Source organism: Canis lupus, chromosome 6, assembly GCF_048164855.1.
Source record: "Canis lupus baileyi chromosome 6, mCanLup2.hap1, whole genome shotgun sequence".
Lineage (NCBI taxonomy): Eukaryota > Metazoa > Chordata > Mammalia > Carnivora > Canidae > Canis > Canis lupus.
Window position 1 is genome coordinate 61,139,522 of NC_132843.1, and position 16,880 is coordinate 61,156,401.

Genomic DNA, 16,880 nt, shown 5'->3' on the forward strand with positions numbered 1-16,880 from the left:
CTTGAAGTAGCCTAGTAAGGCTAAAAGAACAGAATATATTTTAGCTGTCGATTATTACAGAGAGGCAGAATTAAGTTCAGTCAAATTAATTCCCTGCTAAACCAAAGCAAAAAACAATAGTCCTAAAAGGAATATGAACAATTCCAAAGTCTTGGTGACATGATGTCCAGGATACAAAGCAAATTACTAGATATATTAAGAAACAAAATATCCTTGGTGAAAAAGAAAAAGTAATTGTTAGAAATATGGTGATGTTGAAGTTAGCAAAAGTCCTGTTAAAGGATATAAAGGAATATGTGTTCATACTGAAAGAACAGATAACCTTAGTGGAGAAAAACTATAAAAGTATAAAAACTATAAAATCCAAATGACTTTCTAGAAAAATTCACTGTAGTATCTTAACAAATTGGAACTGACAGAAGAAAGCACCAGTGAACTTGAAGATGGATCAATAAAAATGATTCAATCTGAAGAACAGAGAAAATAAAGATAAAAAACAGAGTTTGAGAGACTGGTGAGACAATACCAAGTGGTCTAACATATGTGTAATTGGTGAGGAGAGAAAGAAAGGAGAGAAAATTGGAAGATATTTTTTAAAATGGCTGGAAATATTCCAGATTTTGTGAAAGAAGTTTACAGATTTAAGAAACCTAAGTATCCCCACACAGTGAGTACAAAGAGAACCTTACATGGCACATCATAGTCATTCCGTAGAAAACCAAATATAATTAGAAAATTCTGAAAGCAGCCAGATGAAAATGATTTTCAGGGAAAACCCAGAAAGCTGCCAGACAAATATGTAGAGAAGAACACTGATACAAGTGATGGCTGATTTCTCACTAGAAACAATTATGACTAGATGACAGTAGAAGGATATTGTTAAAATACTCAAAGGGAAAATAATAATGTTAGGCCAAATTTTATATCTAGTGATAGTATCTTTTGAGAATAAAAGTAAAATAAGGACATTTTCAAATGATAAAAAACTGCAAATTAATAGTAAGCAGCTTAATGTAAGAAATTCTAAAGAACATTCTTCAGGCTGAATAAAATGATACTAGTTTCGTACTCAAATCTGCAGGAAGACTTGAAGAGCGCAGGAAATGGTAAATGGGTATATGTAAAAGACTTTTTCTATCAAATATATGACTACTTAAAGCAAAAATTATAACATGTATAATTGAGTTTGTATCATGTCAATGATGTAGATGTAATTTACATGAAAATCATAGCATGAGTGGAGTATATGGAGCCATAGGTTGCAAAGTTCTTTATATTTTATGTGAGGTGTTACAGTAATACTGAAAAGTTAATGATGTATAAAACAGCCATAAAAATGCAGAGTTGCAGGTATAAAGTCAGCAGATAAATTAAAATAGAATTATATAAAAATGTTCAGTAAACCCAAAGGAAGATAGGGTTTACTGTTCAACTGTCTTGCTTGAAAGACAATGAAGGAACAAAGTTTAAGAGAAACAATACAGATGGGATCAAAAGGTGTTAGATAGGGAATTCCTGGGTGGCTCAGTGGTTTAGTGTGTGCCTTTGGCCCAGGGTATGATCCTGGAGTCCTGGGATCAAGTCCCACATCAGGCTCCCTGCATGGAGACTGCTTCTTCCTCTGCCTGTGTCTCTACCTCTCTCTCTCTCTGTCTCTCATGAATAAATAATTTTTTTAAAAAAGGTGTTAAATAGAAAAATGGTGGGGGTGCTTGGGTGGTTCAGTTAAGTGTCTGACTCTTTATCTCAACTCAGGTCTTGATCTTAGGGTTGTGAGTTTGAGTTCCACAAAAATATATAGCAAAAAAATTTTAGCAAAATGATAGCCACAAATCCAGTTATATTTATTTTATAAATGTAAGTGGATTAAATAGCAGAATTAATGAAATTTTGATACAGGATGAAAAGGCAAGATGCAACTAGCTGCCATGAACAAGAAATGCACTGTAAATATAAAGACAGACTGAAAGTAAAAGATGAATAAGACATGAAGTAAGTACATGAAGTAATAAGCATAAAAGAACTGAGTCGATTTATAAAATCAGATAAAGCAGAGTTCAAAGCAGAGTGTATATTCAGAGGGCCATTTCATAAGGATAAAGGACCTTAAGACACAAGTCAAATATATATTTACCTAATATTTTAAAATAAATTATATAAAATTGACAAAGGAATGAATTCCACAAACAGATTTTCTTTTTCCAGCAATTTATATGATAGTAAAAAAAGTAAGGACATAGAAAATCTGAACCACCCTCTCTACCATCTTGATCTATTTTATAGAACACTAGACTCAACAGCTGCAGAATACACTTTCTGTTCAAGTAAATGTGGGACATTTGCCAACATACAGCATATAGTTGGCTATAGTATTAAGTCTTGACAAATTTCAGAATATTGAAATCTTAGAGTATTTTTTCTGATTAAGAAGGAATTAAATTATAAATCAAATTATTTAAGAATTTTCAGATAATTTGGAAATTAAAATGTTTTTCTAAATTATTGGGGAAATTAGAAAATATTTCCAACTAAATTTTGATGAAAGTACAACATATCAAAATCTGTGAGATGCAGCCAAAGCAGTCCTCACAGGAAAATTTATAGCTCTGAAATGCCTAAATTAGAAAAGAAGAAAGATTAAAAAAAAATCATCATTGACCAAGAGGTTTACCTTAAACAGGCTAGAAAAAGAAGAGCAAAGTAAACCCAAAATAAGTAGAAGGAATAAAATGATAAAGCTAGGGATAGAAATCAATAAATTAGCAATCAAGAGAAAATTAAAGCCAAATGTTTCTTTGAAAGTTCACCAAAATTGATGAACCAGTGGATACTTGGACACAAATTGCAATATCATGAAAGAAAGATTTTTGTCATTATAGATCCTACAGATACTAAAATGTCAAAAAGGGAATATCAAACAAATGTGCCAGTCATTTGACAACTTAGATGAAATGGACAAATTCCTTAAAAGACACAGATTGAACCTGAAAGGAGAGGTAAAACTGTGTTTGCAGAAAGCATGATTGTCTATGTAGAATTTATTAAGGAATCTGTGAAAAAGCTACTGAAACTAGCAAGTGAATTTACAAGACCAAAGATACAGGTTAATATTTGAAAACCTATTACCTATTACTTTTCCATATAAAAGCAGAAAATAGTTGGAAAATGAAATTTGGAAATGTCTATTTACAGTAATGTCAACTTAAATAACTAGAAAATAAGATGAAAAAGAAACAAAAGACATCTATCTGTCCTGAAAACTACTGAGAGAAATAAATGCAAGAGGACTTAGCTATAGCGTACTCATGGGTGAGAAGTCTAAATATTGTAAATATGCTCTAGATTCATTACATTCGTCCTCATAATTCCTGCAGGCTATTTGTAAATATTGAAAAACTCATGAATTTATCATAGAGGAGCATACATGAAGAGATCCTTGCAGTGCACTCAAGTGATTTTTGAAAGAGATGCCAAAGGAATTAAATGGGAGAGAGGAAAATCTGTTCAGCAAATGATGCTGAGACAACTAGATATCCATAAAGGAAAGAAATGAACTCAACCCCAACATCATACCATGTACATCAGTTAATTGGAGTTGTATCATAGACCCAAATGAAAAAGTTAAAAATTAGAGCATCTAGAAGAAAACACATGTTCATGATCTGGGAACAGATAAGACTTTCTTAGGACGTGGAAAGCAATAATTGTTTAAAAGAAAATTGATAATGAGACTTTATTAAAATTCTGTTTAGGAGCCTTAAAAATTAATAGGCAGGGGGATCCCTTTAAAAAAATCTTTAAAGAAAACTAATAAGTAGATCATAAACTGGGAAGAAATATTTACAACTGCACATCTAAAAAAAGACAAATCTAGAGTATGTAAAGCACCTTCTGTAGCTCCATTACAGAAAGCCAGACAACTCCATTAAAAAAAAATTGCAAAAAGATCTGAACATTTTGCAGACGCAAGTATGTGAGTGATTAATATGACAAAGCACAAATGATAGTAAACTCTCATGTCCCCTCCAGGGACATGCTCTTCTGGACCACTAAGGGTTAAGGGTGGGTCAGAGACTTAGGTTTTGCTGTATACTTTTTTGAAACTCCTAAATATCTTGTATTAAAAAGTTAATAAAAATCCATCCCAACCTAGTTTTGTGTTTGACTGACTTGCATATTCATGGTACTAGACGCTTACAGAGACGATAAAGAAACCATTGAAGAGACTAATAAACATAAAATGAAAAGAAGTCATAATATGTAATGTGCAAAGTAGAGATACAAGTTTCATTCACCATCACCCTTCCCCTTTCTTCTATTAAACCTTTCTTAGGATACTCATGATTCGCTATAGATGTGGTATTAATGACCTTTAAAACCATGACTGGGCTAGTGCTGGGTCCCTGTTTTTCTTGGGAGAAAGTCATAAGTTGAGTCTCATAGTGTCTGTGAACAAGAAGGTATACAGCAGTCTCATCCTCTGTTGGGAGTTAGTTCTTCTAGAGTGTTGGCCTTCAGTGTTCTGTCAATGTCTCCAAGATGATTAAGTCAGAGCAAGAGTTTATTTCCTATGCTAGCTGGAGGAACAGAAAAATAATTATGATTAGCTCAACTGCTTTAGCTTGGGTAGGGAGACAAAAGTTTAAGAACTTGAACATTTTAATGGGGGGTCTTTCAAGGGCAAACTTCCAATTCACTTCACAGTTCAAACATATTTTGTATATATTCCATACATATATATTTTTTTATTTTTGGTATAATTTTTCTTATTTTCCAATGCAAGAAAATCAAACAATGCTGTAGGAGATACAATGACACCTGCTTATTAAGCTCAACTTCTAGGATGAAATCATAAAATTTTAAGGAAATGTTTTAAATTAGTATTACTTTATTATATATTGAAAGTGGTAGTGAATACTTCCTCTGAAAATAGAGAAAATCAAATTTTAATATGACTCGGTTTTTGTGCATTCATTTTTTAAAAAGACTTTTGCTTTATAATCAAGAATTATTAAAAATGAGAGGTAAAAAGGCACCTTAATTTTCACTTCAGTTTACTATGTACTTTAAAAGGAATTTGAAACTGGCCTGGAAGTTTTATGGTGAAGGATTGTAGGTTTCTCAGTTTGTATTACTGTAATAGATGAGTCTGCTGACCCTTACAAATTTAGTTTGACTAAGTCCAAACCAAGACATTGTCCGTAAGGGCATCTGTATATGTTATATTCTTTTTATCTAATGTTTTTAAATGTTATTTCTGGTTTTCTTTGTGCATGTGTGACAGATAATGTTTAAAGAGCAACTTTCACCAAAACAATTGGGTTTCTTAAATGTGACAGAACTTGTTGGAGCTCTTAGCGACATTCTTCGTGTTGAGTTCAGGGAAGGAGAACAAGACTTACTGGTTTTTGATGCTAATATGAAGCCACTAGCATCTGGTGAGTTGAATCACAATATGATGCAAACCTGATTTTTTTTTTTTTTAAAGTGAAGTATAGTTGACATACAATTACGTGAATTTCAGATGTACAACATAATGATTTGACAGTTCCATACATTATGCTGTTCTCATCATGGTAAGTGTAGTTACTGTCACCATATAATGCTATTACAATATTATTGACTGTATTCCCTTTGCTGTATTTTCTATCCCTGTAACTTATTTATTTTTATTATTTTTTTAAAAATATTTTAATTTGAGAGAGAAAGAGAGCAGGAGCAACGGGAGGGGCAGAGGGAGAGGGAGAAGTAGGATTCCCTGCTGAGCAGGGAGCCCAACATCAGGCTCCATTCCAGGATCCTAGGATCATGAACTGAGCCGAAGGCAGATACTTAACTGACTGAGCCACCCAGGTGCCCTGTAACTTATATTATAACTGGAGGTTTGTACCTCTTAATACTCTACACCTATTTTGCCCATCCCCCCACTACCCTCCCCTGACAACTACCAGTTCTTTGTATTTATAATTGTTTTCCATTTTATTTGTTTTGTTTTTTTAGATTCCATCTAGAAGTGAAATCATATGGTATTTGTCTTACTCTTATTTTAGTTAGCATCATATCCTCTAGATTTATCCATGTTGTCACAGATGGCAAGATTTAGTTTCTTTTTATAGCTGAGTAATAATCCATTGTATATATACTAGGACTTTATCTGTGGATAGACACTTAGGTTGCTTCCATAACTTGGCTATTGTAAATAATACTGCAGTAAGCATAGGAGTGCATATATCTTTTTGAGTTAGTGTTTTCATATTCTTTGGGTAAATACCCAGTAGTGGAATTACTGGATCACATGTCATTTTTATTTTTAATGATTTTTTAAGGAAACGTTGCAGTGTTTTCCACAATGGTTGCACTAATTTACATTCACACCAACAGTGCACAAAGATTCCCTTTTCTCTACATCCTGCCACACTTGGTGTATTTCTTGTCTTGATACTAGCCATTCTGATAGGTATAAGGTGATGTCTCACTGTGATTTTGATTTTGCATTTCCCTGATGATTAACAATGTTGTTTCTTTTATGTGTCTGTTGGTCAACTGTATGTCTTCTTTCAAAAAATGTCTTCAGATTTTCTGCCCATTTTTATTTGGATTGTTTTATTTGGTATTGAGTTGTAGAAGTTCTTGATATATTTTGGATACGAACCCCTTATTGGACTTGTCATTTGCAAATATATTCTTCCATTCAGTATGTTACCTTTACATTTTGGTTTCCTTTGTTGTACAAAAGCTTTTTAGTTTGATGTAGCCCCAGTAGTTTATTTGTGCTTTCATTTCCCTTGCTGGAGGAGACACATCTAGAAAAATGTTGGAAAGGCTGATGTCCAAGAGATTACTGCCTGTGTTTTCTTTTAGGACCTTTATGTTTTCAGGTTTCACAGATCTTTAATCTATTTTGAATTTACTTTTGTGCATGGTATAAATAGTCCAGTTTATTGAAGAGACTGTCTTTTCCCCGTTGTATATTCTTGACTCCTTTGTCATTAATTGAACATATAAGCATGGGTTTATCTGGGCTTTCTGTTCTATTGGTCTATGTGTCTATTTTTGTGCCAGTACCATACTGTTTTGATTACCATAGCTTTGTAGAATGTCTTGAAATCTGGGATTGTGATACTTCTGGCTTTGTTCTTTTTTGAGATTGCTTTGGCTATTCAGGATCTTTTGTGGTTCCACATAAATTTTAGGGTTATTTAGTTCTATGAAAAATACTGTTGGTATTGGGGCATCTGGGTAGCACATTTGGTTGAGCATCCAGCTGTTGGTTTTGGCTCAGGTCATGATTTCAGGGTTGTGAGATCGAGCCCTGTGTATGGCTCCACACTCAGCGGGGAGTCTGCTTGCGGGGGTTCTCTTTCTCCCTCCCCCTCTGGCCCGTTCTCTCTCTCTCTCTCTCTCCCACTTTCCAGTCCTCAAATAAATAAATCTTTAAAAATACTATCAGTATTTTGATAGGAATTGAATTGAATCCGTACACTTTTTGGGTACTGTGAACATTTTAACAATATTGGTTCTTCTAATCCATGAGCATGGTGTATCTTTTAATTTGCGTCATCTTTAATTTCTTTCATTGATCTTTTATAGTTTTCAGAGTATAGGTCTTTCACTCTGTTAAATTTATTCCTAGGTGTTTTTGTTCTTTATGGTGCAATTATAAGTGGGATTGTTTTCCTAATTTCTCTCTTTCAGATACTTCATTATTAGTGTACAGAAATGCAACAGACTTCTGTATATTGATTTTGCATCCATCCATTTAGTGAATTCATTTATTAGTCCTAATAGGTTTTTGGTGGAATTTTTAAGATGTCCTGTATATAGTATCATGTCATCTGCAAATAGTGACAGTTTCATTTCTTCCTTACCAATTTGGATACTTTTTATTTATTTATTTATTTATTTTCTGATTGCTGTAGCTAGTGCTTCCAGTACTGTGTTGCATAAAAATGGCAATAATGGACATCTTTGTCTTGTTCTAGAGAGGAAAAGCTTTGTTTTTCACTGAGTATGATGTTAGCTGTGTGTTTGTCATGTATGGCCTTTATCATATTATGTTCCCTCTGTATCTACTTTCTTGAGAGTTTATCATGAACAGATGTTGAATTTTGTCAAAAGTTTTTTCTGAATCTTTTGAAATGACCATATGGTTTTTAACCTTGAAAACACTTCTGTATTTGTAGACCTTTTTGGTGGCATTTGTTGGCCATAAGTGTAACCTATATCATTAATGAAGACCATCTGAATTTTAAAAATTATTTATTTGAGAAACAGAGTGAGAGAAGGAGAGAGGGCATGTACCTGTGGGAGGTGGGGCAAAGGGAGAGAGGGAGCAGACTAGACTCCCTGCTGAGTGCAGAGCCTGACATTGGACTTGATCCCACAATCCTGAGATCATGACCTGACCGAAAGCCAAGTTTAACTGACTGAGCCACACAGGTGACTCATAGATCATCTGAATTTTTAAAAATATATTTCATTATCCAGATTCTTCGGTAACTGAAGAAATCAGTTTTCTAAAATAGTGATCTGATAGAGAAGCACCAGATCAGTAGTTGTTAACTTTGGATGTGCTTCAAAAACTTTTTAGAAATACATGGATATTTGGAATAAATGGGTGTGCATTGGGACCTAGCACTTGTACTTATTTTTATTTTATTTTTTAAAAATATTTTATTTATTCATGAGAGAGAGAGAGAGGCAGGCAGAGACACAGGCAGAGGGAGAAGCAGGCTCCATGTAGGGAGCCCGACACGGGACTTGATCCCGGACCCCAGGATCACGCCCCAGGCCGAAGGGAAGTGCCCAACCGCTGAGCCACCCAGGCATCCCTGTACTTATTTTTAAACAACCTTTTTATTTTTGGATAACTTTAGATTTACAGAAAAGCTACAGAGATATTATAGAATTCCTTTCCCATTCTCTAGAATGTTCTTCATTTCCTCTAATAGTAACATCTTATGTTCCCATGTTACATTTATCAAAACTAAGAAATTAATTGTAGTACATTGCTATTAACTAAACTCTAGATTTTATTTTGGTTTTGCCAGTTTTCCCACAATTGTTCTGTTTCTAGATCCACTCTAGAATACCACATTGCATTTAGGATACTTGATTTTGTTTTTTGTGTTTTTCTTCAGACTTCAGTTTTTTTCTTTTGAAATTTTTGAGAGTATTGTAGATTTATATACAGTTATTAAGAACTAATACAGAGACATTCCATGTACTTTTTCCTCTGTTGACTCAGGGGTCATGCTAAATTATAGTAGGATAAGGTATAGTTTTTTTTTAATTTTTTTTAAGATTTTATTTATTTATTCATGACACACACACACACACACACACACACACACACACACACAGGCAGACAGGGAGAAGCAGGCTCCATGCAAGGAGCCCGATGTGGGACTCGAATCCGGGCTCCAGGATCACACCCTGGGCTTCAGGCGGCACTAAACTGCTGCACCACTGGGGCTGCCCTAATATGGTATAGTTGACCCTTGAACAACATAGGTTTGAATTGGATAGTTCCACTTACATATGGATTATTTTTGTTAAGATCAGTATAGTACTGTAAATGTAATTTCTCTTCCTTGGGATTTAAAAAAATTTTTTCTCTGGCTTTATTAGAAGAATACAGTATATAATACATATGACATACAAAATATATGTTAATCAACTGCTTATGTTATCAGTAGGGCTTCTGGTCATCAGTAGTCTATTGGTAGCTAAGCTTTTGGGGAATCAAAAGTTACATGCAGATTTTTGATTGCATAGGGGGAGGGTTGATGTTGCTAACCCCTGCATTGTTTACAGATCAACTGTACTTGTATTTTTATAAGCTTCTACAGGTGGTTTTGATGGATAGCAAATTTTTTTCCCAAAAGATAAATGCATCTTTGCTGATTTTTTAAAAAAGATTTTATTCAGCTATTTGAGAGAGGGAGACAGGGAAAGAGAGAAACAGAGATAGTGAAAGAGATAGCAATAGAGTGCACAGACAGGGAGGAGAGGGAGAAGCAGACTCCCACGGGAGCCCGATGTGGAGCTTGATCTCAGACCCTGGGATCATGACCTGAGCGGAAGACAGATGCTTAACAGGGTGCCACCGAGGCACCCTGCTTATTTTTCTGAATATTAAAATAATATTCATTTTATGAGTACTTAATACTCATAAATACTCATTTAGTGAGTATTTAATACTATTCTGAAAAATACCACAGATGAGTGGAAAGTTGGAAGTAAACATTTACCATCACTTTACTCCCCTCCTCCAAAACGCTGTTAGAATTTTTATAGTTTTCCAGAGCTTTTCAACATTTATGTAAGCATAGCTAGATTTTTCAAAAATTATAAAAGCAATATTACTAGTTTAAACATTCCAACAATGTAGAGGGTAACTAGGAATTGTTTTAATGGGTCTTTTTTGGACCTCTTGTATATAACATAGCTATCATATGTATAATTTTCTTGCATTATAATAGTATCATACAAATATTGTGTAAGCTCTTGCTTTTTATACTTCATATATTATGGATGGTCTATATCAGCATAAGTTTATTTCATCTTTCTTAAATACAAGAATACAAGATACAATACATCTTTTCTTAAATACAAAGAATTCTTTTATGTGACTATATTCACTGAATCAGTCTTAATCAGTCTTCTATTGACATGTTGAGTGTATTTTTTTTTTTTACTATGTAAGATACAATGATAAATATCCTTGTACCTATATCTTTGTGCATTTTTATTAGTTTTTCTTTAGGAGCCACTATGGTTTTAGGTCTATCTGGGGTCTGGTTTGTTTGTTTGTTTGTTTGTTTATTTATTTATTTATTTATTTATAAAAGATTTTATTTATTTATTCATGAGAGACAGAGAGGCAGAGACACAAGCAGAGGGAGAAGCCGGCTCCATGCAGGGAGCCTGACTTGGGACTTGATACTGGGTCTCCAAGATCACACCCTGGGCTGAAGGCAGCGTTAAACTGCTAAGCCACCCAGGCTGCCCTGGGGTCTGTTTTAATATGTCAACCTCTTACAATCATCATACACATGAGATTTGAACAAGTTATGTGATTGATTTGATAATTCCCTAAAAATTAAGGCATTGTATTGTGGAATATTAAGTAGTCAAATACATTGTACATTTAGCAGCAATGCACATTCACTGCTAACGTTGAACAAGAATGTTGAAAAATGAAGCTCTTTAAGATTTTTATTTATTTATTCATGAGAGAGAGGCAGAGACATAGGCAGAGGGAGAAGCAGGCTCCATGCAGGGAGCCTGGCATGGGACTCAATCCTGGGTCCCCAGGATCATGCCCTGGGCTGAAGACTGCGCTAAACCACTGAGCCACCCGGGCTGCCCCCAAAATGAAACTTTTAATTAAAGTTCAAGGATCCTTACCAGACTTACCCTCTCCCTGCCAACATAAATAATTTAAGATGTGTTCCCATCTAGAACTTCCTTTTATCTCTCCATACTGAAAGGTCCGCAGAGATGGGTTCATGTCTCCCCTTATTTGCCCAGTGCCTGGGTGATAGAATGTCCTTAGTAATAGTTACACAAATTATTGTAATAGCTATCCACAGGCTGCTCTATTGATTATTTCAGATGGAGATGTTTCATCAATCAGAAATTCATGTTTAGTTCAATCAGATAAGAAAATAGACGTCAAAGCTTGTGTCTCCAGTCCCCCTAGAAATTCACTGTCTACTGCTGCTGTCAAGGAGACTGCATGGGATTGTCTTCCTAAAAACCATAGGGAGCCAGAACAGAAGATTTGCAAGAAGCCTAATCTGGTGGTAAAGCCTTTACAGCTGGTAAGTAAGGTTTACAGACTTTGTACATTGGAGATTCAGCATTATGGAAAGTAACTGATTGAATATTTCTTTAAACCAAAATTCTATTTTAGGAAAGTTTTTTTTTTTATTTTAGGAAAGTCTTATTTCTAGATATATGATTTCTTAGAAAAGAGCAAAGCTTTGCTCTGAAGTTGCCTTATTTTATTCTGGTTTTCAATCTTTTGTATTACTAACTTTCATTCCGATCTCATTTTAAAGTTTTCAGATGGCTTTAAAGATTTGCCAGGTTTCTCAAGAGATTATAGCCAATGCTTGGTCCGTGTTCTTTAAAATATAGGCTGGAAAACCCTCAAGGGCTTCAGAGGGAAGAATGGAGGATATTTGCTTTAGTTATATCTCTCAACACCTGCTGCAAATTGCCCTTGCACCTGTCTGCAGTTACAGGGTGTTTTTATTTTTTCTTCATTACATTTCCACACAATTCTTCCTCTTTGCGTTTTCATCTCCTGTTGTTTATTTTGCTGTTATTAAAGAATTAATTGCTTACTCTTCTTTTCTTCTACCATCTATGTCTGGAAAGGAAGGAAAACCTTGGTTTGAAGAGCCTACTGCACATTTTCTAGAGGACAAGAGAAAGGCCTACAGGAAAATAGTATATTTTAGAATGAGGATGTTTGAGAAACCCTTTTTGATTGGAAGACTAGTGTGAATTTTAATCTGTTATCTAAAGCTACCTTTGTTGGTATGGGTGGGTAGGATGACTGTCTTGGCTCAGCCTGAATATTTTAAGTACCATATTTTCAATTTTGTATGGGGCAGCTGTATAGCATACTTTTAATATCATAAGGCAGTAGTTTTCATATATTGATATACATGAGGATTACCTAGGGAGGTTTTTTTAAATGCATAATTGGAGGCTCCACTTCCAGGTATTTTAAATCTGTCTGGGCTAAAGCCTAAGAGGCTTCATTTTTATAATTTCCCAGGTGATTCTGATAGAGATGACTCATGAAATATACTTTGAGAAATGTCATTAGTTTGAAATGCCACTCAGAGATTTATAGCGGTTTCTTTTCCGTTTTAACTTGTAGCAAGTAGGTGTTAACAAATCAGAGCTCAACCTGGCAATGGCAAATCATGATATCCCACCAGATGCTGTACGGGACAAGAAATTATGCAGACTGCCACCATTAGATACCAGTACCCTTGTGGGAGTCTTTGTGGAGTATATCATCTCTCCTAGTCAATTCTACATCCGAATCTATAGCAGAGATTCATCAGAGTTACTTGAAGACATGATGATTGAGATGCGGTAGGAGTCTGTTGATTTCAGTGTATTTTTCATATATCTCATTCTAAATCAGTAGTTCTAAACATTTTGGTTTAGGACTTTTAAGGACTCAGGAACTTTTTGTTTATTGATATTTATCTTAGAAATTAAAACGTAACATTTAAATATTTTAAAAAATAAGTCCATTTGTATGAATATAAATAATGTAGTTCTATGAAAAAGAGCTACTATTTTCCAGAAATTGGAATAGTGGCATTGTTTTATGTTTTTGCAGATCTCTTCAATATCTGTCTTAATAGAAGGAAGTTTGATTTTAGTATTTGCTTTGGTCTATAATCTCTTGAGCTACATTGTTTTGGTTAAAGTATATGAAAACATCTGCCCTCACACTGATACATAATTGGGAAAAGGAGTGTTTTAATTGCTTTTTCAGAAAATTGTGAATCTTCTTTAATATTTTCAGAAAATTTGTGAACATTCCAAAACTTGGCAAATGGTAGTTTTTTAAAGATTAGTTGTAATGTGGAATTTGAACTTTTCATACCCTACTGTGTTAAAATCCATTGGTTTTCATTTGCACTTTGAATGGATCCAGGACTGGCTATGCAACTGCAGGCTCCTGTACAAAATTACAATGCAAAGTGCCAAGTTTAAAAGTTATTAAGAATTTCAAGACAGTAATAACAGGATGTTAAAGCAAACATAAGGCTCTTCTCAGTGTGGGATAAATGTAACTGGCCCTGAAAGGATCTTTTACTCCATTAATAATATTAAAACATGCATTGGTAATTTGGAAAATACTGGTTTGCTGAGTTATGTAGATCTTCAGCATTTATTAATGTCACCACTAAACTCATCAGAAAGTATTACATATTAGGGAACTGTCACACTCATAGTGGTAGATGCAACATGTCCAAAATCTTAATTTTCACCCAGAAGCCTTGAGTTTCATCATTAATGACAAATACTGTCAGTGTTTTCCTTGAAGTGACAGGCTCACTTCATTTTTTAGAAAATTGTGTGTCAGATACCTAAGTCTGAATAAACATAGCTTGATAATGGTCCTTTCAAGCAAAAATGGTATTCCATGAAAACAATGGCTAGTTTATTTTCCAAGTAAAAATGTTCCACACTAAAAAAGCAACTAGTTCAATGCACAACTCAAATGCATAAGTGCTTTTCCTTAAGACAACTTGAGAAGTGTTTTATGTGTATGGTACTTCCATTTTTGTCACGGAGAATATTGTTCAGTGATTGAGATTTAATAAGCTTAATTTTTATTACTTTATCAAGAATATTCTTAAATGCCATTGTCTACTTTTTAAAAATTTTATTTTATTGTGAGTACATGGCAGTGACTTATAAATGACTACTAGTAAAGTTTGGTGCTATTGCCTTGATTTGGTCAGGGCACCTTTTATACCATCATTGCAAATGTTACCACAGTGAAAAGGGCAGATAACTATTTTTCACAATGATATTGAAATATTAAAATACCTTTGATTTTAGGGATTTTTTGAAAGAGCATTAGGGTCCCAGGGATTTGGAGAACAACTACGCCAATCTGTTTTCTCTGCTGAAAAATGTCCTTTCTTAGTAAACATCATGTAAAATGTACACAGTGTGTACATTATTTTAGATTTATTTATGAACAGTAAATAAATAATAATAATTGATTTTTACATTGGTGTCACATATAAGAGTATTTATTATGTACCTCTTCAAGAAAATTCCATTTTTTAATCTAATTTTCCCTTATTATGTACTCATCTCTCATCCAAGAACACCTGGCATAATGTAAGTCACATAATCACTTAGTAAAAATATTATCACATATTCCATTGCAGCATGCCTATAATATTTAGTACATGTTTTAAAGCACGCTTACTGCTCTGTGACTTTGAAGTTATTTTAACTCTCTAAGCATAGTCTCCTTATTTCCAAAGTAAAGATAGTCGTAGTACCTACCTCCTCACTTGTGAAGGTTGAAGTACTTAGAACCGAGTCTAGTTCAGATGTTGGCTGCTATTACTATTAATACCATATCTGCTGTGTGTGTTGGGATGTTGAGGCATGAGTGGTATAAGGAGAAGACAGACATGGTCTCTGCCTTTGTGAACACCACGATTATCTGGGAAGATAGGGGATATGAGGGATATTGCATGAGGTGGTAATTCTGCCTGGGCGAGGTGGACGAAAGCTTTACAAAGGAGATACTTGAGCTAGGCTTAAAAAACAAGAATTTGCCAGTCAAGAAGGTGTGGGTAGGTATGTACAGGCCCAATCCCTGGCACCAAGGCCAGCATTAACAACGGGCATTATGCTCTGGGAGCAAGAAATAGGGGAGTGATGTCACCACTGCATAAGGCTGGGTGGACAGTGACTGAATGTGAAACTGGAATACTGGAGAAGACCTGGAGTCTGAACACCATGGGAAGAAATTCCGGCTTATTCTGTAGACAGGAGCCTTTCTGAAGATTTTAAGAAAGTAGGGGCATCAGCAGATTTGTATTTTAGGATAACTCTAGTTGCAGGGTGGAAGATGGATGGAGTGAACAGAAGGGCATCCTTACTCTGCTAGTCTTGGTAAGAGACTGAGAGTGGAAAGGAAGAGAGAAATTGTAGAGAATTTCAGAAAGTACAATTGTCAGGTCTTGGTGACAAGAATGGGGTTGAGAAGGATAAGCCAGAAAGGGAGAGTATGAAACTTGTGTTTAGAGATTGGGTAGATTTGAGCTGGGTTAGAATTTTGCACCTGGTGCTTCTAAGGTGACTATGAGGTAAATTGACAATGTTGAGTGGACAATATTAGTTAGGATTAGGTGTAGCCACTGTTACAAAGACATAACTTTAGCCCTAGTAGGATAAAGAAGATAAAAATTGATTTCTTCCCATAATAGTCCATATTTAAGCAATGCAGACTGATAGGGTAGCTTCATGGTGTTAGGGATGCAAGTGTTTCCTGCCTTGCTATCCCAGACAGTGTGTTGCCCCATCCACATGGTCCAGGATGTAGACTGCTACTACATCTACCAGGCCCTCATTCCAGCCGGTGGGAAGGAGAAAGAGAAGAGTGTAGGAGGTTGGAGGCATGCCATTTTCTTTGAAATATACTTTCAAATTCTACACTTTTCTAAATTGTGGTAGAATACACATAAATTTTACCATACTAATAATGCACTTTACTTTTTTTTTTTTTCACATTTCATTGCCCAGAACGTATTATTCACATCTAGATGCAAGGGAGCCTGGGAAATCTGAATGGCTCAGTTAAAGTTTGGGATTCTATTACTAGGGGAAGAAGCAAGGAAAATGAAAATTGGGGACAACTAACATCTGTAAAGTCAGAAGCAATTCAGGGTCTAAAGATTGAGATGGAGAATCACCAGTTTATCTTTTCATAAGATATGAAAATGGGTGAGATGGTGCTGTATACAGTAAGAATAATAATATTTAAGGAGTGCTTACTGTATTTGGGCTCTCTGCCATACATTCACATATTTGAAATAAGGTTTTATTATCCTCTCTGTGCTCAGCAAGTAAACTGAAAAAAAAAAAAAAGTTACACAGCTAGTAAATGATGGAGTCAGGATTTAAGCGCATGTCATTGGCTCCAAAGCCTAAGTTTTTGTTGTTTTATACTTTCTATATACTTCCTAAAAAGAAGAGCCCAGAGAACCCAAACTTTTAAGGCAATTACAGAGCCAATGTCTTAGAAACTAGGATAGAGATGGAAAGAGGATGGGGTCAGAGGTCATGCTACAGAGAAAGCAAGTATA

The 16,880-nt window shown here is 34.8% G+C and overlaps 1 protein-coding gene across 6 annotated transcripts in view; it reads left to right on the top strand.

Annotated features, from left to right (window-relative positions):
- TDRD5 (tudor domain containing 5) overlaps positions 1-16,880 on the top strand; it is a 108,975-nt gene that overhangs the window by 38,663 nt on the left and 53,432 nt on the right. For 5 of the 6 annotated variants that reach the window (XM_072830796.1, XM_072830798.1, XM_072830795.1 and 2 more), the window contains exons 7-9: positions 5,285-5,438; positions 11,620-11,828; positions 12,902-13,122. In XM_072830796.1, the coding sequence (XP_072686897.1) occupies positions 5,285-5,438; positions 11,620-11,828; positions 12,902-13,122 (584 nt within the window). Of the gene's footprint in view, positions 1-1,969; positions 1,993-5,284; positions 5,439-11,619; positions 11,829-12,901; positions 13,123-16,880 lie in introns of those variants that run through there. The other variant, XM_072830800.1, reaches the window with a different exon arrangement.